The 16,099-nt window shown below is 45.1% G+C and overlaps 1 protein-coding gene across 4 annotated transcripts in view; it reads left to right on the top strand.

Annotated features, from left to right (window-relative positions):
- Positions 1–16,099, top strand: part of rnls (renalase, FAD-dependent amine oxidase) — a 57,840-nt gene that overhangs the window by 2,288 nt on the left and 39,453 nt on the right. For 2 of the 4 annotated variants that reach the window (XM_042083519.1, XM_042083521.1), the window contains exon 4: positions 1,682–1,843. In XM_042083519.1, coding sequence (XP_041939453.1) covers positions 1,682–1,843 — 162 coding nt within the window. The remainder of the gene's footprint in view (positions 1–1,681; positions 1,844–16,099) is intronic. The other 2 variants (XM_042083520.1, XM_042083522.1) reach the window with 1 other exon arrangement.

The following is a 16,099-nucleotide window of genomic DNA, read 5'->3' as shown; positions in this document are numbered from 1 at the left end:
GATTGCCTGCCTTGCAGTCACAATAGGCTACAGCAACTTCTACCTGAATATCCAACTTTAAGTGGTAAGCTAATGTGTGTGTGTGGGGGGGGGGGGGGGTATTTGCGTCACGGTCTACTCTGTCTTTGTTCAGATTCTCACATGTTTTAGTGGTCATTTCAAAGTCCGAGATTTACACGTAAAGGAGGAAACAATTGTGTTTCTGGTTCACGGTAGCTTTGTGGCCATGCATCAAACTCCTTATTCATTCGGTAAAATTGTTTTTCCATTCTATACTCTATGTCTATAAGATGTTGGGGCTTATTCACATCACAGTTCGGTTGTTCTCTCTGCACCACTTTTTGCCATTAGTTTGTACAGTTGTGGCTGTCCTCGGTCTCAGTCACTTTCACATTACTTGTTAGTATTATATTCTCCAGTTTGAGGAATCTGATGAGTGTATGATTGTCTTGTAATTGAATATTAACTACTGGGTGCAGTTTGAACGCAATTACAATGAAGCAATAAATAACTCATCATAAGATTACGCGTGACAATGAAATATTGGTTTTGATTATATTCCTCCACTTAGAAAAAAGGATAAGACGATGATCGTGCTCTAACTTCACTGCCTCGGAAAGTAATTTGATTTGATAGAAACCACGTCTTGGCCTCAATTCGATTTGCTTCTCAGATGTCTTATTTCTTTCCGCCTTTTGAAAGAGCACAACGTTCGTCGTCTCCAAAAAAAAAAAGGAATTGAACGTTTATGGGTGCTGTGGGTCGTCGAGAGAGCTGTTTTTTTCTGTTCTCCCCTTGACTCCTTATGTCAGAAGTATGTTACAAGTAAACAGTTTGACATTGTCCAGAGCTCTCCAGCTGCAGATTCGGTCCAGCGTGAATTTTAATTTTCTTTTTTCAAACAATGTTTTTTTTTTTTTTTTTTTTCAGTTTTCCTAGAGAGCGTGGGGGGAAGTTTGGCATGTGATCCAGTTGATTTATGTGTTGCTCTGATCAAGAGAGAGGTTCAGAAGAGACATTTCATCTCACAGATGTTCAGCGCTGAGGATGTGAAGCGACTCAGCTGTGTGTTCATGGCTGGTGGGGATGGCTCTTGGCCTGCTCGTCGGCCCAGAACTCGTGAGGAGTAGAGGAGAGGAGACGAATGACTTTGTGCTAATTTTCTGATGTAGTGTCCAGGGTTTTTTCGTCCCTTTTTTATTTTACTTTTGCATGAATGTGCAATTGAGTGAAGTTGACATCTCTTTGCTTTTGTGGCCTTCCTTCCGTGCAGCTCAATCTGGGTGTAATTGTGGGGGATAATTCTAGCCATCCTCAAGCTCATTTATAAAAGTCTTGATCCTCATCCTTTGCATACAAACCCCAATCTCTTCTCTGTGTGATTTGGATCATTTCTTTTGTCCCATTTATTTCCTGTTTCTTTTCCTCTTCTTTAATCTCTCTCTCTCTCTCTCTCTCTCTCTCTCTCTCTCTCTCTCTCTCTCTCTCTCTCTCTCTCTCTCTCTCTCTCTCTCTTTCTTTCTCTCTCCCTCTCTCTGTGTTTCTCTCTTTTGATCTGACCATTCCTTTCTCTTCTCTTCTCTATTATTCTTTCTGTTCTCTCCATTCCCTCCCGTCTGTACCTCCTCTTCCCCTCCGCTTGTTTTTGCATCATTGCCAACTCTGCGCCTCCGCACCCAAGCAGGAGCAGAGGTGTTCTACGACCGCCACGTCACACACGTCTACCGGAGAGGTGCATGCTGGGAAGTGTGTCGCAAGGACGGCGAGCCCGAGCACTTTGACGCCGTGGTCCTCACCATGCCAGTCCCACAGATACTGCAGCTGCAAGGGGATGTGGGCTCCTGTGAGTACAAATACACACACACACACACACACACACACACACACACGAGAAGCACAAGTATACATACTTACACACACAAGCAGAAATACATATGCTTAAACATACACAAATGTATGCACACATACACACACACACACACACACACACACACACACACACACACACACACACACGCACAAATATACATACTTACACACACAAGCAGTAACACATGCTCAAACATAGATAAAAAATGTTTGCAGACACACACACACACACACACACACATACTCACACAAATACACACATACATGCACACCATGTTGGACACTGTGGCTGACTAAGCATATTTCTGAAGATTGTTTTGTAATTTGCAAATCGTAAATCTTTCCAGCTGTCTGGTGACAATCACAGAGAAGCTCGGTCTAAATACGAGTGGGAACAATTAACCCGTTTTTAAAAACGTTTTGAAATTTTCTGAACTAACCCGTTGCTTTGTGAAGGTGGAGCTCAGCGGAGGGCTGCCGGTCCAAGCAGAAAGCACTAGAATTTTGGGATGCTTTGGTCTTGGTGTGTTTAAGTTTAGAAGGACTGCCAGTTTTGTTGGCATGGCTCTTGCCACAACAAATACAAAAACAGAGGATGAATCGTCCCCAGATGTAAATGCTAAACACAAGGTGCCAAACTCTTGTCTGGACCTGTAAGACAAAAACTATTATTCCTAGAAATAATTAAAAAAAAATAATACTATAAAAAGAGATGACTTGTAAAATTGCAAAACAGCCAAACCTTTATTTCCACAATACAAAGCAGAGGAAGTCATGTTTTCCTCTGCAAAATCTATTACAAGAACAGAACATATTAAAAATAAATGGAGAAAGTAACCTTTAGCCCTACGAGCTAATCATTTTCTCCAGTATGTAACTATGAATTGCTAAAAGCATAGAGAAGTCAAGTCAGGCTTTATCACATTACCTGTAATTATATTACTCCATCTATAAATATACCTCTCTTTCTCACCACTACGTTGATAAATGTTTCAAAATATACTAGGAAGTACAGGGTAGCTGTGGCCCAAGTGGCTGCTGTGTCAGTACCACATTCAGGTCCAATTGCCCACAGGGACCTGGCTTAGAATCCGACCCAAGGTCATTTCCAGATCCCGCCCCATCTCTCTCTCTCTCTCTCTCTCTCTCTCTCTCTCTCTCTCTTCTCTCTCTCTCTCTCTTTCTTTCTCTCTGTCTCTCTGTCTCTCTCTCCATTCACTCCTCACTGTCCTATCTGAATAGGCAAAATGCACAAAAATATACTTATATTAAAAATATGCCAGGAAATATAAACTCAGCTCTGCCTTTTGTAATTCCCTTTTTATTTGCAGCTCTTGGACAGTAGATGTAAGGAGGAGTGATCCTTAGTCGTGAGATGTGATAACGAGAGTGCATGTATATCAAAATGGAACATGCTTTCTCTTAAGATGTCTGTCCTGGTCGGATCATATATCCATTTGATCTTTTCTCTGATGTAGTCAGTCTACATAAGATTGTCAGATGTATTTCATCATCAAAACTTGCAAGTGCTAGCAGTCTGTTTGAAACGTGAGAGGCAGTTGTCCAAGTGGCACGTCTCAGTCGTCAGTGAACTACACAGTCTGTCCTGACTCTGAGTCACAGGACCTTCCCCTAACCCCTTCACACTTGTGTTAAATGCGCCATCTCTACATTTGAAATTTTCAGGGGCCAGTGCTGTCCCTATCCAATTGGACATAGCAGAGTTTTGTGCGTGTGTGTATATATGTGTCTGTGTGTAATAGTTAATTTCCCTTTCCTTGTGTGTGTGTGTGTGTGTGTGTGTGTGTGTGTGTGTGTGTGTGTGTGTGTGTGTGTGTGTGTGTGTGTGTGTGTGTGTGTGTGTGTGTGTGTGTAAAATGTCTCTTTTCCCTTTCCCCTTTCCTGTTTATTTATTTATTGAAATGATAAAGCAGCGTCCTGGTGGACTTGTATGGAAATGCGATGCATACGGGTAGTAAGCGAGATCTCTGGGGCTGTGTGGGTTTCTGGGAAAACCGGTGAATAATGCACGTGTGGAGAGGAAACCGTCGTGTTCAGGAGCAGAGGAGGAGGAAGAAAAGTGGAGAGGAAAAAAGAAGGGGGGGGGGGGGTGCGATCCTGAACCTCAGAATGAGAAGGCAGAGGGAGAAATGCGATGAGACAGCTGGAAACGCCAACGGAATTGCAATGTGTTTGTACGACTACATGCTTGTGTGTATGTGTGTGTGTGTGTGCTTGTCTGTCTACATGCTGAGAGATAGAGAGAGAGAGAAAGAGAGAGAGAGAGAGAGAATTTAATGGTACATTTATGTATTAAGTGCATGAATGTGTCTTCGTCTGTGCATGGGTAAAGAAGTGTGTGTGTGTGTCTGTGTGCTCCTGTGCTGGGGTGTAAAGGGTAAGTGTCTGTAGCGGACTGCATCTGTCTAAGCGGTTTCAGTGTCACGCACAGCACAGGAGAATTGGGCCACAGTCGGACGGGTTTCCATGGATGCCGTCTCCGTGGCAGCTGAAAAATTAATCTGAAGGCACCCAGATGGAGCTGGAGTCGTGTGAACATCATCACTGTGTGTGTGTGTGTGTGTGTGTGTGTGTGTGTGTGGACGTGTTTTATTAAATGATCGTGGCTGTGCCATGTCACGATGCAATTCAAAACTCAGCCCATCATTCATTCACTAAAACATAGGTCATCATGAAATTGGTAAATGCAGAAAGTACCACATTTATGCAGCGCTGTCCTACTCTCGAGTAGTACTCAAAGTGCTTAACATTTCATGCACTACATCGGTCTGGCTCTGTAGAAGGCCACAGCGCCATTTACTGACATTGGGAGTTGTTAAAGGATCAGGCTACATCCACACTAGGCTATTCTGTTTTCGTTTTGAAACGTTGTTTCATTTTAAATACGCTCTCTGTCCACACGCCGTTTGCAGTTTCCAAATTATGTCTGCCCGGGACACCAGCTCAAATCACATGACCACCACTAAAATGCAGACAACTTTTGCAAATCGTTCCATTTCAGGACCTGAAAACGCAGTGGAATAGTGTGGATGAGAGGAGCAGTTGTAACAGAAGTGTTTTGAATTCAAACGAAAACGGAATAGTGTGGAGGTAGCTGTAGTGCCTCGCTCAAGGACTTACAACCAGACAGATTGGTCGAGACAAACAGAGAACCTTTTCTTTTTTATCAGTGATACACGATTAGACTGTTGGTTGGTAGATCAAACTTACAGACATAGAGAAAGGAAGGAATGGTAAAGGATGCAAATATACCCATCACAACACACAATTCCTGCTGCAACTGAATACCACATTTACAGTTGACACCATTAGATTATAATATTCACTGACCTCCCATTGTTTCGAAATGGCTTGTTTACAGATTTAGACAAACACATTACCCCCACGGCCTTGCTGTCTCAGTCAGATCACACAAATCATAGGTTTTTGTAGTTTGGGCGTTGCATCTACAGTGTAACAGGCTGTAAGAAACGTTTAAGAACAGAGAGGTGATGGGGTTTAGATTCCTAGGAAGCCCGTGCTGATGAAATCGACATAATCACTGACTGAGTTTGAATATACAAGACTGCTGCTAAATGTAATAAATGCAAGTGTATCCGTGCAGTTGTCGACATACATTACTCATGTCACAGAAATACTTTTTAACAGATGCTGGCGATTCAAGATATAAGGCGCATTAATATATGTGACAGTCATGCTCGTACTTGTCCCAAATCGAAAAATTTGAAAGCATCACCCATAATGTAAAAGATTGTCTTTAATTCTGTAGCAAACTGTTCTTAGCTTAAGATCGAACCACAGGGGCAAGGGATTTGGGTACGAAAATGAGGAGGAGGTCAATGACTCCAGTGTGGGGTAGAGAAGGCTAGGTTTAGTTCTGTAAGGGCCCCCCATTTGATGGGAGTTTTCTGTCAAACCCCATGCTTTTAAAAGCCACTTCAATAAGACACGGATTTGCGGACTCATTTGAGAAATGTGCTTGTCGTAGCTGCACCAAGTTTATTTTTTTTTATTTTTTTTTACTCTTTTTGACTGAGAGAACCCCCCAGCCCATAAAATTGTAAGTTTTTCTTCTCTTGGGTCCCATACTGGAGCAATTTAAGCAAATTCTTTTGAACCCCCCCGCCCCCTCCACAAACACACACACACACACACACACACATTACACACTGCTTTGTCATGTACAGTATAGTCAACATAGGCATTTCCAGACATTCCCTTCAAAGCCTTTGTTCCTTTGTAGCACCGCCATGGTCCAATTCCACCACCACAAATACCCATTACAACCAGTGTCCCATCACTTTGCTTATTACTTATTACTTTGCTTTTGCTGACATGTCTTTTGACACCATATGCTATTAAAATCGCCAAAAAGTTTTCGGGGCACATATAGATTTTTGTCAAAGCAGAGGAAGAGCCAGAGAACCAATGGAATTTAAATAATATTCACTAGATTTAGTTTTTATGATAAGGAAAAGTTGCGTTCATTCAGAGAGGTCCTGTTGGATGAGGCTGGTACATTTTTTGAATCACTTCGTCTGTTCTTGTCTCAATGCAGATCTGCAACTTGTAACATTTTTGCCAGGCTTTGTTCAACCCAGCTGTGAACAGGGAAAAGCCTGTTTGCTTCCTCTATCTAGATTGAGAGCCTTAATGACATATACTTTTATGGAATTAAATACAGCCAAATTAAATAGACATATTGTTTATCTATGAATAACATGCATCATTTTGTTATAGTGTATATGATCAGATCAATTACTATTATCCTATGTCACACTCATACATACATTCACACATACAGTGCATACAAACACAAACATATATACATACATACATTCATACATACATACATTCACACATACATACATTCATTCATACATACATATATATATACATACACACATACATACATACATTCATACAGTACATACACACTTCTCTTAAACCAAAACTAAAAGCTAAAAATATTTACTATTTAACGTAGATGAAGATGCAAATCTTGTCACTGATCATGTAGTAACAGTGTCTGTCCAGCGGGGGGCAGCAGGCAGGTGCTGGGCCGTGGTCATTTGCGCATCGAACTGCGATGCAATCTGGAAATAATTTAAAGCGATTCAAGCAACAGAAAAAACCCCCGCACACTGCTGACTTCCTGTTCCACTCCACTTCCCTCAAACCCCCTGGAACCCTTCTAGTTGTACGTTTGACCCAAACTGTATTCTCTCCAGACAGGGATGCACGAAGCCGCCAGCAGATAGTGAAGTTGAACTGGGGTTCGTCCTCGTTCTCATGGTGTTGCAGTGAACTGACACTGCGACATTCGAATCAATTTATCCCAAAATCAATTGTGTGACTTTGTGTGTGTGTGTGTGTGTGTGTGACCGTGAGAGAGAGAGAGAGAGAGAGAGAGAGAGAGAGAGAGAGAGAGACACTGTGACTGTCTGTGTCTGTATTTTATATCTGTGTGAATATATCCACATATGACCGGTCTACACATCTTATTCTTGTCAATGAAAATGTTGCGTTATTCATTACATAACATGGTGCGCTATATTCAGTAACTAACATTAACCAGTTGAATTATGATTGCATGTATGAACATTAGATTTTCTGAAGAAACTTTACAAAAGGGAACCTATTTTTTCACAATTCATGCTCTCTCTCATTTCCCCACTTTTCTTTGCTCTCAGTCTCTCATCCACTTTTCACCGGGCGATCTTGCCAAACTTTGTAGATTCATCTGATCTCCGTAACATTATTTTATAAAAGGGAGACAAAAGCCTCAGAAGTACCTTCAACGCAGGCTCCACTGGGATCAGTCTGTTTGGCAAAACATCTAACGTGCCTCAAGTCTTTTGTTGTATAGCAAATCTGAGAACACTTTAATGTCCTCTTTACTTTCGCCATCACAGTGTTGTGGAGAGGCACTGGAGATATGTGGACATAGGTTACAAAAGCTTCAGTTTCATGAGACTTTGAGCAAGAGAGGGATGCTTCTGTGCATTTTAAATGGTAGTTGTATCACACAGGAAATAGCCCAGGAGATGAGAATGTATAGGAGGATGTGTTGATGGTCCAGAGAAAAGATATAATGCAGATGTCAATCAGTGAGTTAAACCTTGTTATTTTCTCAAACTTTCTTTTTTGTTTGAAGATCCTTTTATTTCTCCCGATGCATATCTAACTTCTAACTCACTGTTTCCCAAGTCGTACATGGTAACCTCCTGGAGGACCGAGGATGCACCAGGAAAAATCCACCGTGAGATATATCATTAGTCCTGATGTTAGTGCTCCGATGCCAAGCCCAACACGAAGAGAGGAGGAACGAAACACAGCGCTTCTTGAATTTCTGTGGAAACCACATGTGCTTGGGGGGCGGGCGGCACATCTGTGTGGGGAACAAGCTCGTCGCTATCACATTGCGAACCACACCACACCGCACCGTACCGCACACACCACCGCACCACACCGCACCACACCACCACACCGCACCACACCACACCGCACTACACCACCGCACCACACCACCGCACCACACCACCGCACACGCCACCGCACCACACCGCAATACACCACCGCACCACACCGCACCGTACCTCACACACCACCGCACCACACCGCACTGTACCGCACACACCACCGCACCACACCACCGCACCACACCGCACCATACCGCACACACCACTGCACCACACCGCACCGTACCGCACACACCACCGCACCACACCACACCACACCACCGTACCACACCGCACCACACCGCCCCACACCACCCTCTGCCCCCTCCCTACCTCAGCCACACCCAGATTTCAGCAGGGGCTATTAGAGGAAGGTCCAGGACAATGCCAGCTGGCAGAGGGCATAGGAGGTCACTCACTTTCCCCGCTCTTGCATCCATCACGTTTCAAAATGGGGGGGTGAGGGGGTTGGGGAATGTGTACGTGTTGGATGGGTGAGGTGGGGGGTGGAGGGGCAACAATCCTGCTTCACCTCTCCTTTCTGGTATGTGTGTGTTTGTGTGTGTGTTTGTGTGTGTGTGTGTGTGTGTGTGTGTGTGTGTGTGTGTGTGTGTGTGTGTGAGAGAGAGAGAGAGAGAGAGATTGTGTGTGTATGTGTGTTTGTGTGTGTGTGTGTGTGTGTGTGTGTGTGTGTGTTTGAGAGAGAGAGAGAGAGATTGTGTGTGTGTGTGTGTGTGTGTGTGTGTGTGTGTGTGAGAGAGAGAGAGAGAGAGAGATTGTGTGTGTATGTGTGTTTGTGTGTGTGTGTGTGTGTGTGTGTGTGTGTGTGTGTTTGAGAGAGAGAGAGAGAGATTGTGTGTGTCTTGTGTGTGTATGTGTGTCTGTGTGTGTGTGTGTGTGTGTGTGTGTGTGTTTGAGAGAGAGAGAGAGAGAGAGAGAGAGAGAGAGAGATTGTGTGTGTCTTGTGTGTGTGTGTGTGTCTGTGTGTGTGTGTGTGTGTGTGTGTGTTTGAGAGAGAGAGAGAGAGAGAGAGAGAGAGAGAGAGATTGTGTGTGTATGTGTGTTTGTGTGTGTGTGTGTGTGTGTGTTTGAGAGAGAGAGAGAGAGATTGTGTGTGTCTTGTGTGTGTGTGTGTGTCTGTGTGTGTGTGTGTGTGTGTGTGTGTGTGTTTGAGAGAGAGAGAGAGAGAGAGATTGTGTGTGTATGTGTGTTTGTGTGTGTGTGTGTGTGTGTGTGTGTGTGTTTGAGAGAGAGAGAGAGAGATTGTGTGTGTCTTGTGTGTGTGTGTGTCTGTGTGTGTGTGTGTGTGTGTGTGTGTGTGAGAGAGAGAGAGAGAGAGAGAGAGAGAGATTGTGTGTGTGTGTGTGTTTGTGTGTGTGTGTGTGTGTGTGTGTGTGTGTGTGTGAGAGAGAGAGAGAGAGAGAGAGAGAGAGATTGTGTGTGTATGTGTGTTTGTGTGTGTGTGTGTGTGTGTGTGTGTGTGTGTTTGAGAGAGAGAGAGAGAGATTGTGTGTGTGTGTGTGTGTGTGTGTGTGTCTGTGTGTGGAGAGAAAGGATAGAGAGGAAGAATGCAGAAGCAGCCGATTATGTAATCTAGAGGTCACTCTGCGCTTCGAACCTTTTGCATGAAACCACAGTGTATTCCTGTGGCGCGGCCAACTCCATGGCAGCTCGCCCATCCGAGGTTGCTGAATCAGACTCGTGGTTCTTTTTTCTCTTTCTTTCTTTCTATCTTTCCTTTTTTTTGTAGAAAAAAAAATATGTCACAGGATAGCGGTTTCATTTGCAGTGTTAAGGAAAAGCAGTTTTTTTTTTTTTTTTTTGCACAGCTCCCACGTTTTACCCCACTAGGAATGTTTATAATTTGTAATTTCCACAGCAGATGAGGTGTGCTGTATATGTGCTCATACACACATACATACATACATGCGTCGTCCTGGAAAGTATTCCGTATGCATTCTGAGGTCGAGGAGTTCCGGAAGGTGGGTTGGGAGTGGACATGTGGGGGGGGGGGGGGGGGGGGGGGGGATTGGGGAATTATTGATTCTAATGGGAGTTCAGGAGGCCCCTCCTCAGCATCTGGTATATCTTGGCCTCCATGCCACTGGCTCCATGTGTGCTGGGGCTGGAGGTGGAGAGGTGTTTAGGCGGTTTGTGTGTGTGTGTGTGTGTGTGTGTGTGTGTGTGTGTGTGTGTGTGTGTGTGTGTGTGTGTGTGTGTGTGTGTGTGTGTGTGTGTGTGTGTAAGGGGGATTTTAGTGAGGAAGGAGCAGAGGCCATGTATCATTTGTGAGAGATGAATGAATGGAGAGAGAGCTGGCGGGGGCCAAGATATGCCAGATGTAAATCAGTGCGGTTCCTCTCTGCTTATTTGCCCTCATAGCACCCCCTCACCCCCATATCCCCCCCCCCCCCAAACACACACACACACACACACACACACACCCCACCCCATCACTGTCCACTCCCTCTTCCTTGCCATCTCTCGCAGAGCTCTGCTTATAGGCTACAGGAACATTTTGGGTCAGCGGTTTCCCTGGGACCCTGAAGCAGAAGGAGAGAGAGAGAGAGAGAGGGAGAGAGGTTATGTGTGCAGGGCAGTTGGCCAATGCCAATGCCAATGCCAGAACTCAAATGCAGGCCCCGTTACGGCCAATTCCCAGACAAGGTTCTTTTTTGGTCTTGGAGAGTTGCCCCCACCCCTCACCTTCCTTCCCTTCACCCCAACCCACCCCACCCCACCCAACCCTCTCCTCCTTTCATACTTTCAGTCACACAATCCATCTCTCCCTATTTCTTCCCGTATTTCTCTAAGCATTTGGATGTTATTCATCATTTTGTGAAATGTCTGTTATTTGGACTCGTGTTGCCTAAAAGGTCTCTTTTCATTGACGAGGTCCAGCTAGTTGCCAGAAATGAACTTGAGAGACGAGAATGTCGATTTGGCAAGGGGTTGGCAGGAGTCATTTTTCACTTAAAATGACATAAGAGGTTCAAGCTTTTTCTCTTCCTCTATTCTGCCCTCATTGAAGCCTCTGTTCTGAAAGCTACATTGGTGACCCCACGCTTTGACCATTCAAGTTGCCAGAGCCAAACCACTCCTGGTCAGGGGCACTGAACAGCCACAGGCCACACACACACACACTTTCTCTTTCTATCTCTCTCTTTGTCACACACCACACATATGCACATACACGCAAACACACTTTCTCTTTCTTTCTCTCTCTCTATCTCTCTGTCTTTATCCTACTCACTCACTCACACACAGAGAGATGTACAGCCTCGCAAACACGGATGAGCATACTCAAAATGTTCTCTCTTTCTTTTTTTCTCTCTGTCTCTCATACAAACACAAGTGAAACCACACTCTCTCACTCAACCCCCCCCCCCCCACACACACACACACACACACACACACACACACACACACACACAGACAGAAATATCAATGCCATACTGGGCCCCATCCAAAAAAAGCGGAAAAAAAATAACCCGCCAAAAGAATAACCCAAGAAACAGCTCATAGCGCAACTTCTGCTTTCCAAGACCCGGACGGTCTACTTCTCTTCTCCTGGAGTACGCTGGCGTGGGCCCAAGCCCCTCATATCTCAGCCTGCGTCCCCTGCACCAGAGCATGCAGCGGTAATCGATAACAGGTGTTCTGAGACACGCGGTTCCCCCCCCACTCCGTGCAAAACGCCAAGGGGCTGCTGCATTGAATGCGTTATAAAATTGCAATCAGATCGAAACTTCACTTCCAGTTTGGCGAGCGCCACGCTAACATGCACGAGGAACTGTAATTTCTTGTGTGAGACAGAAAGAAGGAGAGACTCCAAAAGAGGAACTCATGGCTGAAATCGTTGTGGCGTGTTCTTTTCGGAGAGAGCGCTTGTGTATGCCATTGTAAAAAAAAAAAAAGGCCTGTTTAGTATTATAATAGTGATTTGCTGTTTTATGGACCCTTTCAAGAGAGTTCCATTATCAGCATCATAGTTGGCCCCACAAGACTTCCGTTTTAACATTCCATATGTTATCTTAATGCAGAGGAAGTAGATTGGGGCCCAAATAGAACGTTCAAGCATTGTTTTTGTTTTTATTGTTGAAAGGGTCCATAATGGTTTTGTTATGTAAGAATATATATGTATGTGTTACTATTGGCATATCAAGTTGCCAGAGATTTGGCTTTTGTAAACATTTAAGTTCCTAATGATGAGCTAGCAGAGCTTAGAGCCCAAGTCAAGCTTTGGCAGGCCTTTGGATATGACCGCAATAAGCCGCTGTCAATAAGCCGAATCATCTTTGCTGGGGAAACGCTTCCATCACAGGTCATCACCACGGTTACCACACCCTGTTTCCTCTAGCCCTGAGTTTTATAATCTGTCAGGCAAATTTTGCCTGTGATCTGAGCGTCCGGAGCGTCTTGCGTCCTTCCCCTCCAGTGCTCCCTGCGGCCCAGTCCAAAGAGCCGGCGAGTCTCTCTCTCTCGGCGGTTCTGGAATTACGGCTCCAAGCGGTGCCGTGAATCGTGACCCGAAAGGTTCGGTCGACTGGTGTTTACGAGCCTTGCGTAGGTTCACTGCGTTTACGCTCCTCCGCGCCTCTGTTTGATATTTCAGGGGGTTTGTGGAGGTGCGGGGGGTAGTAAGTACTGATCTCCTCCCTCGCTGTCCGTGCACCATGCCTGGTGTACAGTGTGAGGGGTGAGGCCGGCCCTGGCCTTCAGAGACTCTCACCAAACGTTAACCACCCGTGTCGTGCGGGGATGGCGTGTACAGGAAACGAGACGTTGGGTCTCGGTCACTGGTCGACTCCCTCTCCACCCCCACCCGCACCCTCCCCCAAGAGACTGCATGTCAGGCGCACTTTACGTCCCTCTGTCGTCACTGCATGAGTCGAGCAAACTTCCCAGAAACACCAAACGCTCTTTAAAGGGGAGGGCGGGGCGGCTCAGAATGATTGATTTCTCCCCGGCACGACGTAAGCCAGCAAGCAAGGGGCAACGAGGCATATCGCTGGGGATGAATTTGCTGGAGGGAAGGAGCAGTTGGGAGCGCTCACCAGTGCAGGTCATTAGGCCCAGTATTTATGTTCGCGTTAATCTTTTTTTTTATTCACCCCCGCCACCCCACCTCTACTTTTGCTCCCATTCGTGGGGTTGGCCTTGATACTGTGTTGATATTGGAAAACATAATTCACCCTTCCTAATGAAATTTTAAAAACCCTTAGTTTTGGCAGGCTCACACTCTTTTGTGGCAATCAGTGCCTCAGTCTGTGTAATTTGATTTGGGCTCTGACATTGTGTGATTAGTAGCATAACAATGCTATAGTTCCTTTATTTTTTCTGGTCTCAGGTTGCTTCTTTCTATGCCATTTGTTCCAACAGCGACAACAACAAAAAGATTACAATATCACATCAACCGGCAAAATAAAGATTTTCTTTGTTGATGGTTTTTATGGTCTTCACTTTTCTAGTGGTCTTCACTACATTTTTATTTCTTGGTATCGTTTTACCTACAATTCACCTCAGGCTATAGCTCATGCTTTGAAAACAATTAGCATGCCACGTTACATCATCTTCGTCCAATTGGAGGAAGTCTCTTTTTCCTTTTTTTTTGTTTTCCCTGAACAGTGCGACTGTCTGGGTTTGCTGGCTTTACCGTCTGTGTGTCTGGAATGATGTAATCCCCTTTACTGTCTGCCTGATGGAGATGCTTCGCCCACTTCCCTGTGCGCTGGCTGTGCGTCGTCCTATTTAAATGGATACTCTCTCGCCCGCTCTTCTCCCTCAGACACCCACGCGCACACACACACACTCAGACACACGCACGCACACACTCAGACACGCACAGTAAGCTTCAAAGGAGAACAAGTCATTTTTTTTTGCCTTGCTCTTATTGGGTCACTTACACTTATATAAGCATTGCAGGCAAGATTAGCAGAAAAAATTATACCTCGAGTTTCGTCTTATACTAAGAGCCTGGCAACGACTCGCTTTCCGTCGCAGACTGAGGAAAAGCATACAAAGACACTCAGCCCTCATGAATTTAGAATGCCCCCCAAAAACAACTGGAGGTGAAGGTCCTCTGTGTGGTATTGATGTACATCAACAAGCAATGTTTTTACATTCACGTTTGCACCTGTTCACATGATGATGCATCTCTCAGAGGGCAGCAGAGCAGGTTCCCATCCTCATAAAACTGAGCTCATCTTAACAGTCTTTTGAAAGCTATATAACTTACATCCAATTCCAGTTTATAAATCTCATTAACACGGGTAAGGAAGGAGATACTCATAGTTAAACAGCTGTGAATTAAAAATGTTACCACAAGTAATATAGTATCTATAAAAACAGTCGCACCAAAGTGTACACAAGTATCAGCTTACGCTACCCTACGTTACACTTCTTAAGTATACTACTTACTCTTAAATGTGTCATACTAATTAGTATCCCTTCACACCAACTGACATCAAGCCACCCACCTTATTCGCCCTTTATTTAATGTCACTGGAAACAACGGAGGTGGCTAGTGGTTTCATTTTCACTCGTATAAGAGGTGTTTGTTTTTCGTGCGTAGTTTGTGTCTCTTTCTTACTGGGGGGGTTGTCTGTTCATTGATGGGTTTTGAATGTGCCGTTGATTAAACTTTACAGTTGGGACAGACATCTGCATGGACTCAGTTTATCAGTTGGACTCACTTAATCAGTTATGACTCTAAAATTCGGAGGAGGAAGGTAGTGCCCCCCTCTCTCTTTCCGCATCTGTTTTATTGTGCATTTTCGTCTCTCACCATTTCATGTGAAGCCTCCTCCTGCCCGTCTCGCCGGGGTGATTTATGGAGGGCACTCGTTACAGAGTCAGAGAACATGCCGTTGCACTTATTGGGGGGGGGGGGGGGGGGGGCGGATACAAGAAGTATATGAAGTTAGCCTCCATTCTCAACACAGCATTCTACTACCCTCAGCCCCACTCCCCAGCCCCCATGCAAAAAGGCTGCACTAGAAATCAAAATCAGCCCCCTCTGCAAATGGCGCACGGTCAATAGTATGGGAACATGGTCGTGCCAGAAGAAAATGAACAGCATAGCTGGAGCGAGAGATCGAGAGGCCCTTAGTCAGAGAGCTGCACAGAGGCTGTGAAAGCATCCCTGCATGGCAGAATCTCTCTCTCTTTCTCTTTCTCTCCCTCTCCCTCTCTCTCTCTCTCTCTCTCTCTCTCTCTTTCGGTCTCCCTCTCTCTCTTTCTCTCACTGTCTCCCTCTATCTCTCTTTCTCTCTCTCTTTCTGTCTCCCTCTCTCTCTCTCACTGTCTCTCTCTATCTCTCTCTCTCTCTCTCTCTCTTTCTCTCTCTCTGAGCCAATGGTAATCTTACCCCATGGCGTGCCAGTGCCGACTGCCATCTTTGGATAGTGCTTCAATCTGGGGTGAGGATTAAACACGGAGATGAACGAAAGAATGGGCACTAAATTGCTCCCTAAATTGGGGAGAGGAGTTTTCACCAAACCCACTTTTTATTCTCTTCTGTACACTGCAGATAGCATGCTGGGACACTTTGCACTGCTGTGAGCTGGAAACTCTCTCTCTCTCTCTCTCTCTCTCTCTCTCTCACACACACACTCACACATACACACACTCTATCTCTCATACGAAACACTGATGGCGATTGGAAGTTGGTATTGATTCCCATCCTCAAATCTGTGCCAGGGTTTTGTTCCCTCCATCTGCTAAGCCAGCCCGAAAAAAGGGATGAA

Source organism: Alosa sapidissima, chromosome 24 (genome assembly GCF_018492685.1).
Source record: "Alosa sapidissima isolate fAloSap1 chromosome 24, fAloSap1.pri, whole genome shotgun sequence".
Taxonomy (NCBI): Eukaryota; Metazoa; Chordata; class Actinopteri; order Clupeiformes; family Clupeidae; genus Alosa; species Alosa sapidissima.
Note: the sequence above shows the minus strand (reverse complement) of the source record. Positions and strands in the feature narration are given on the sequence as shown.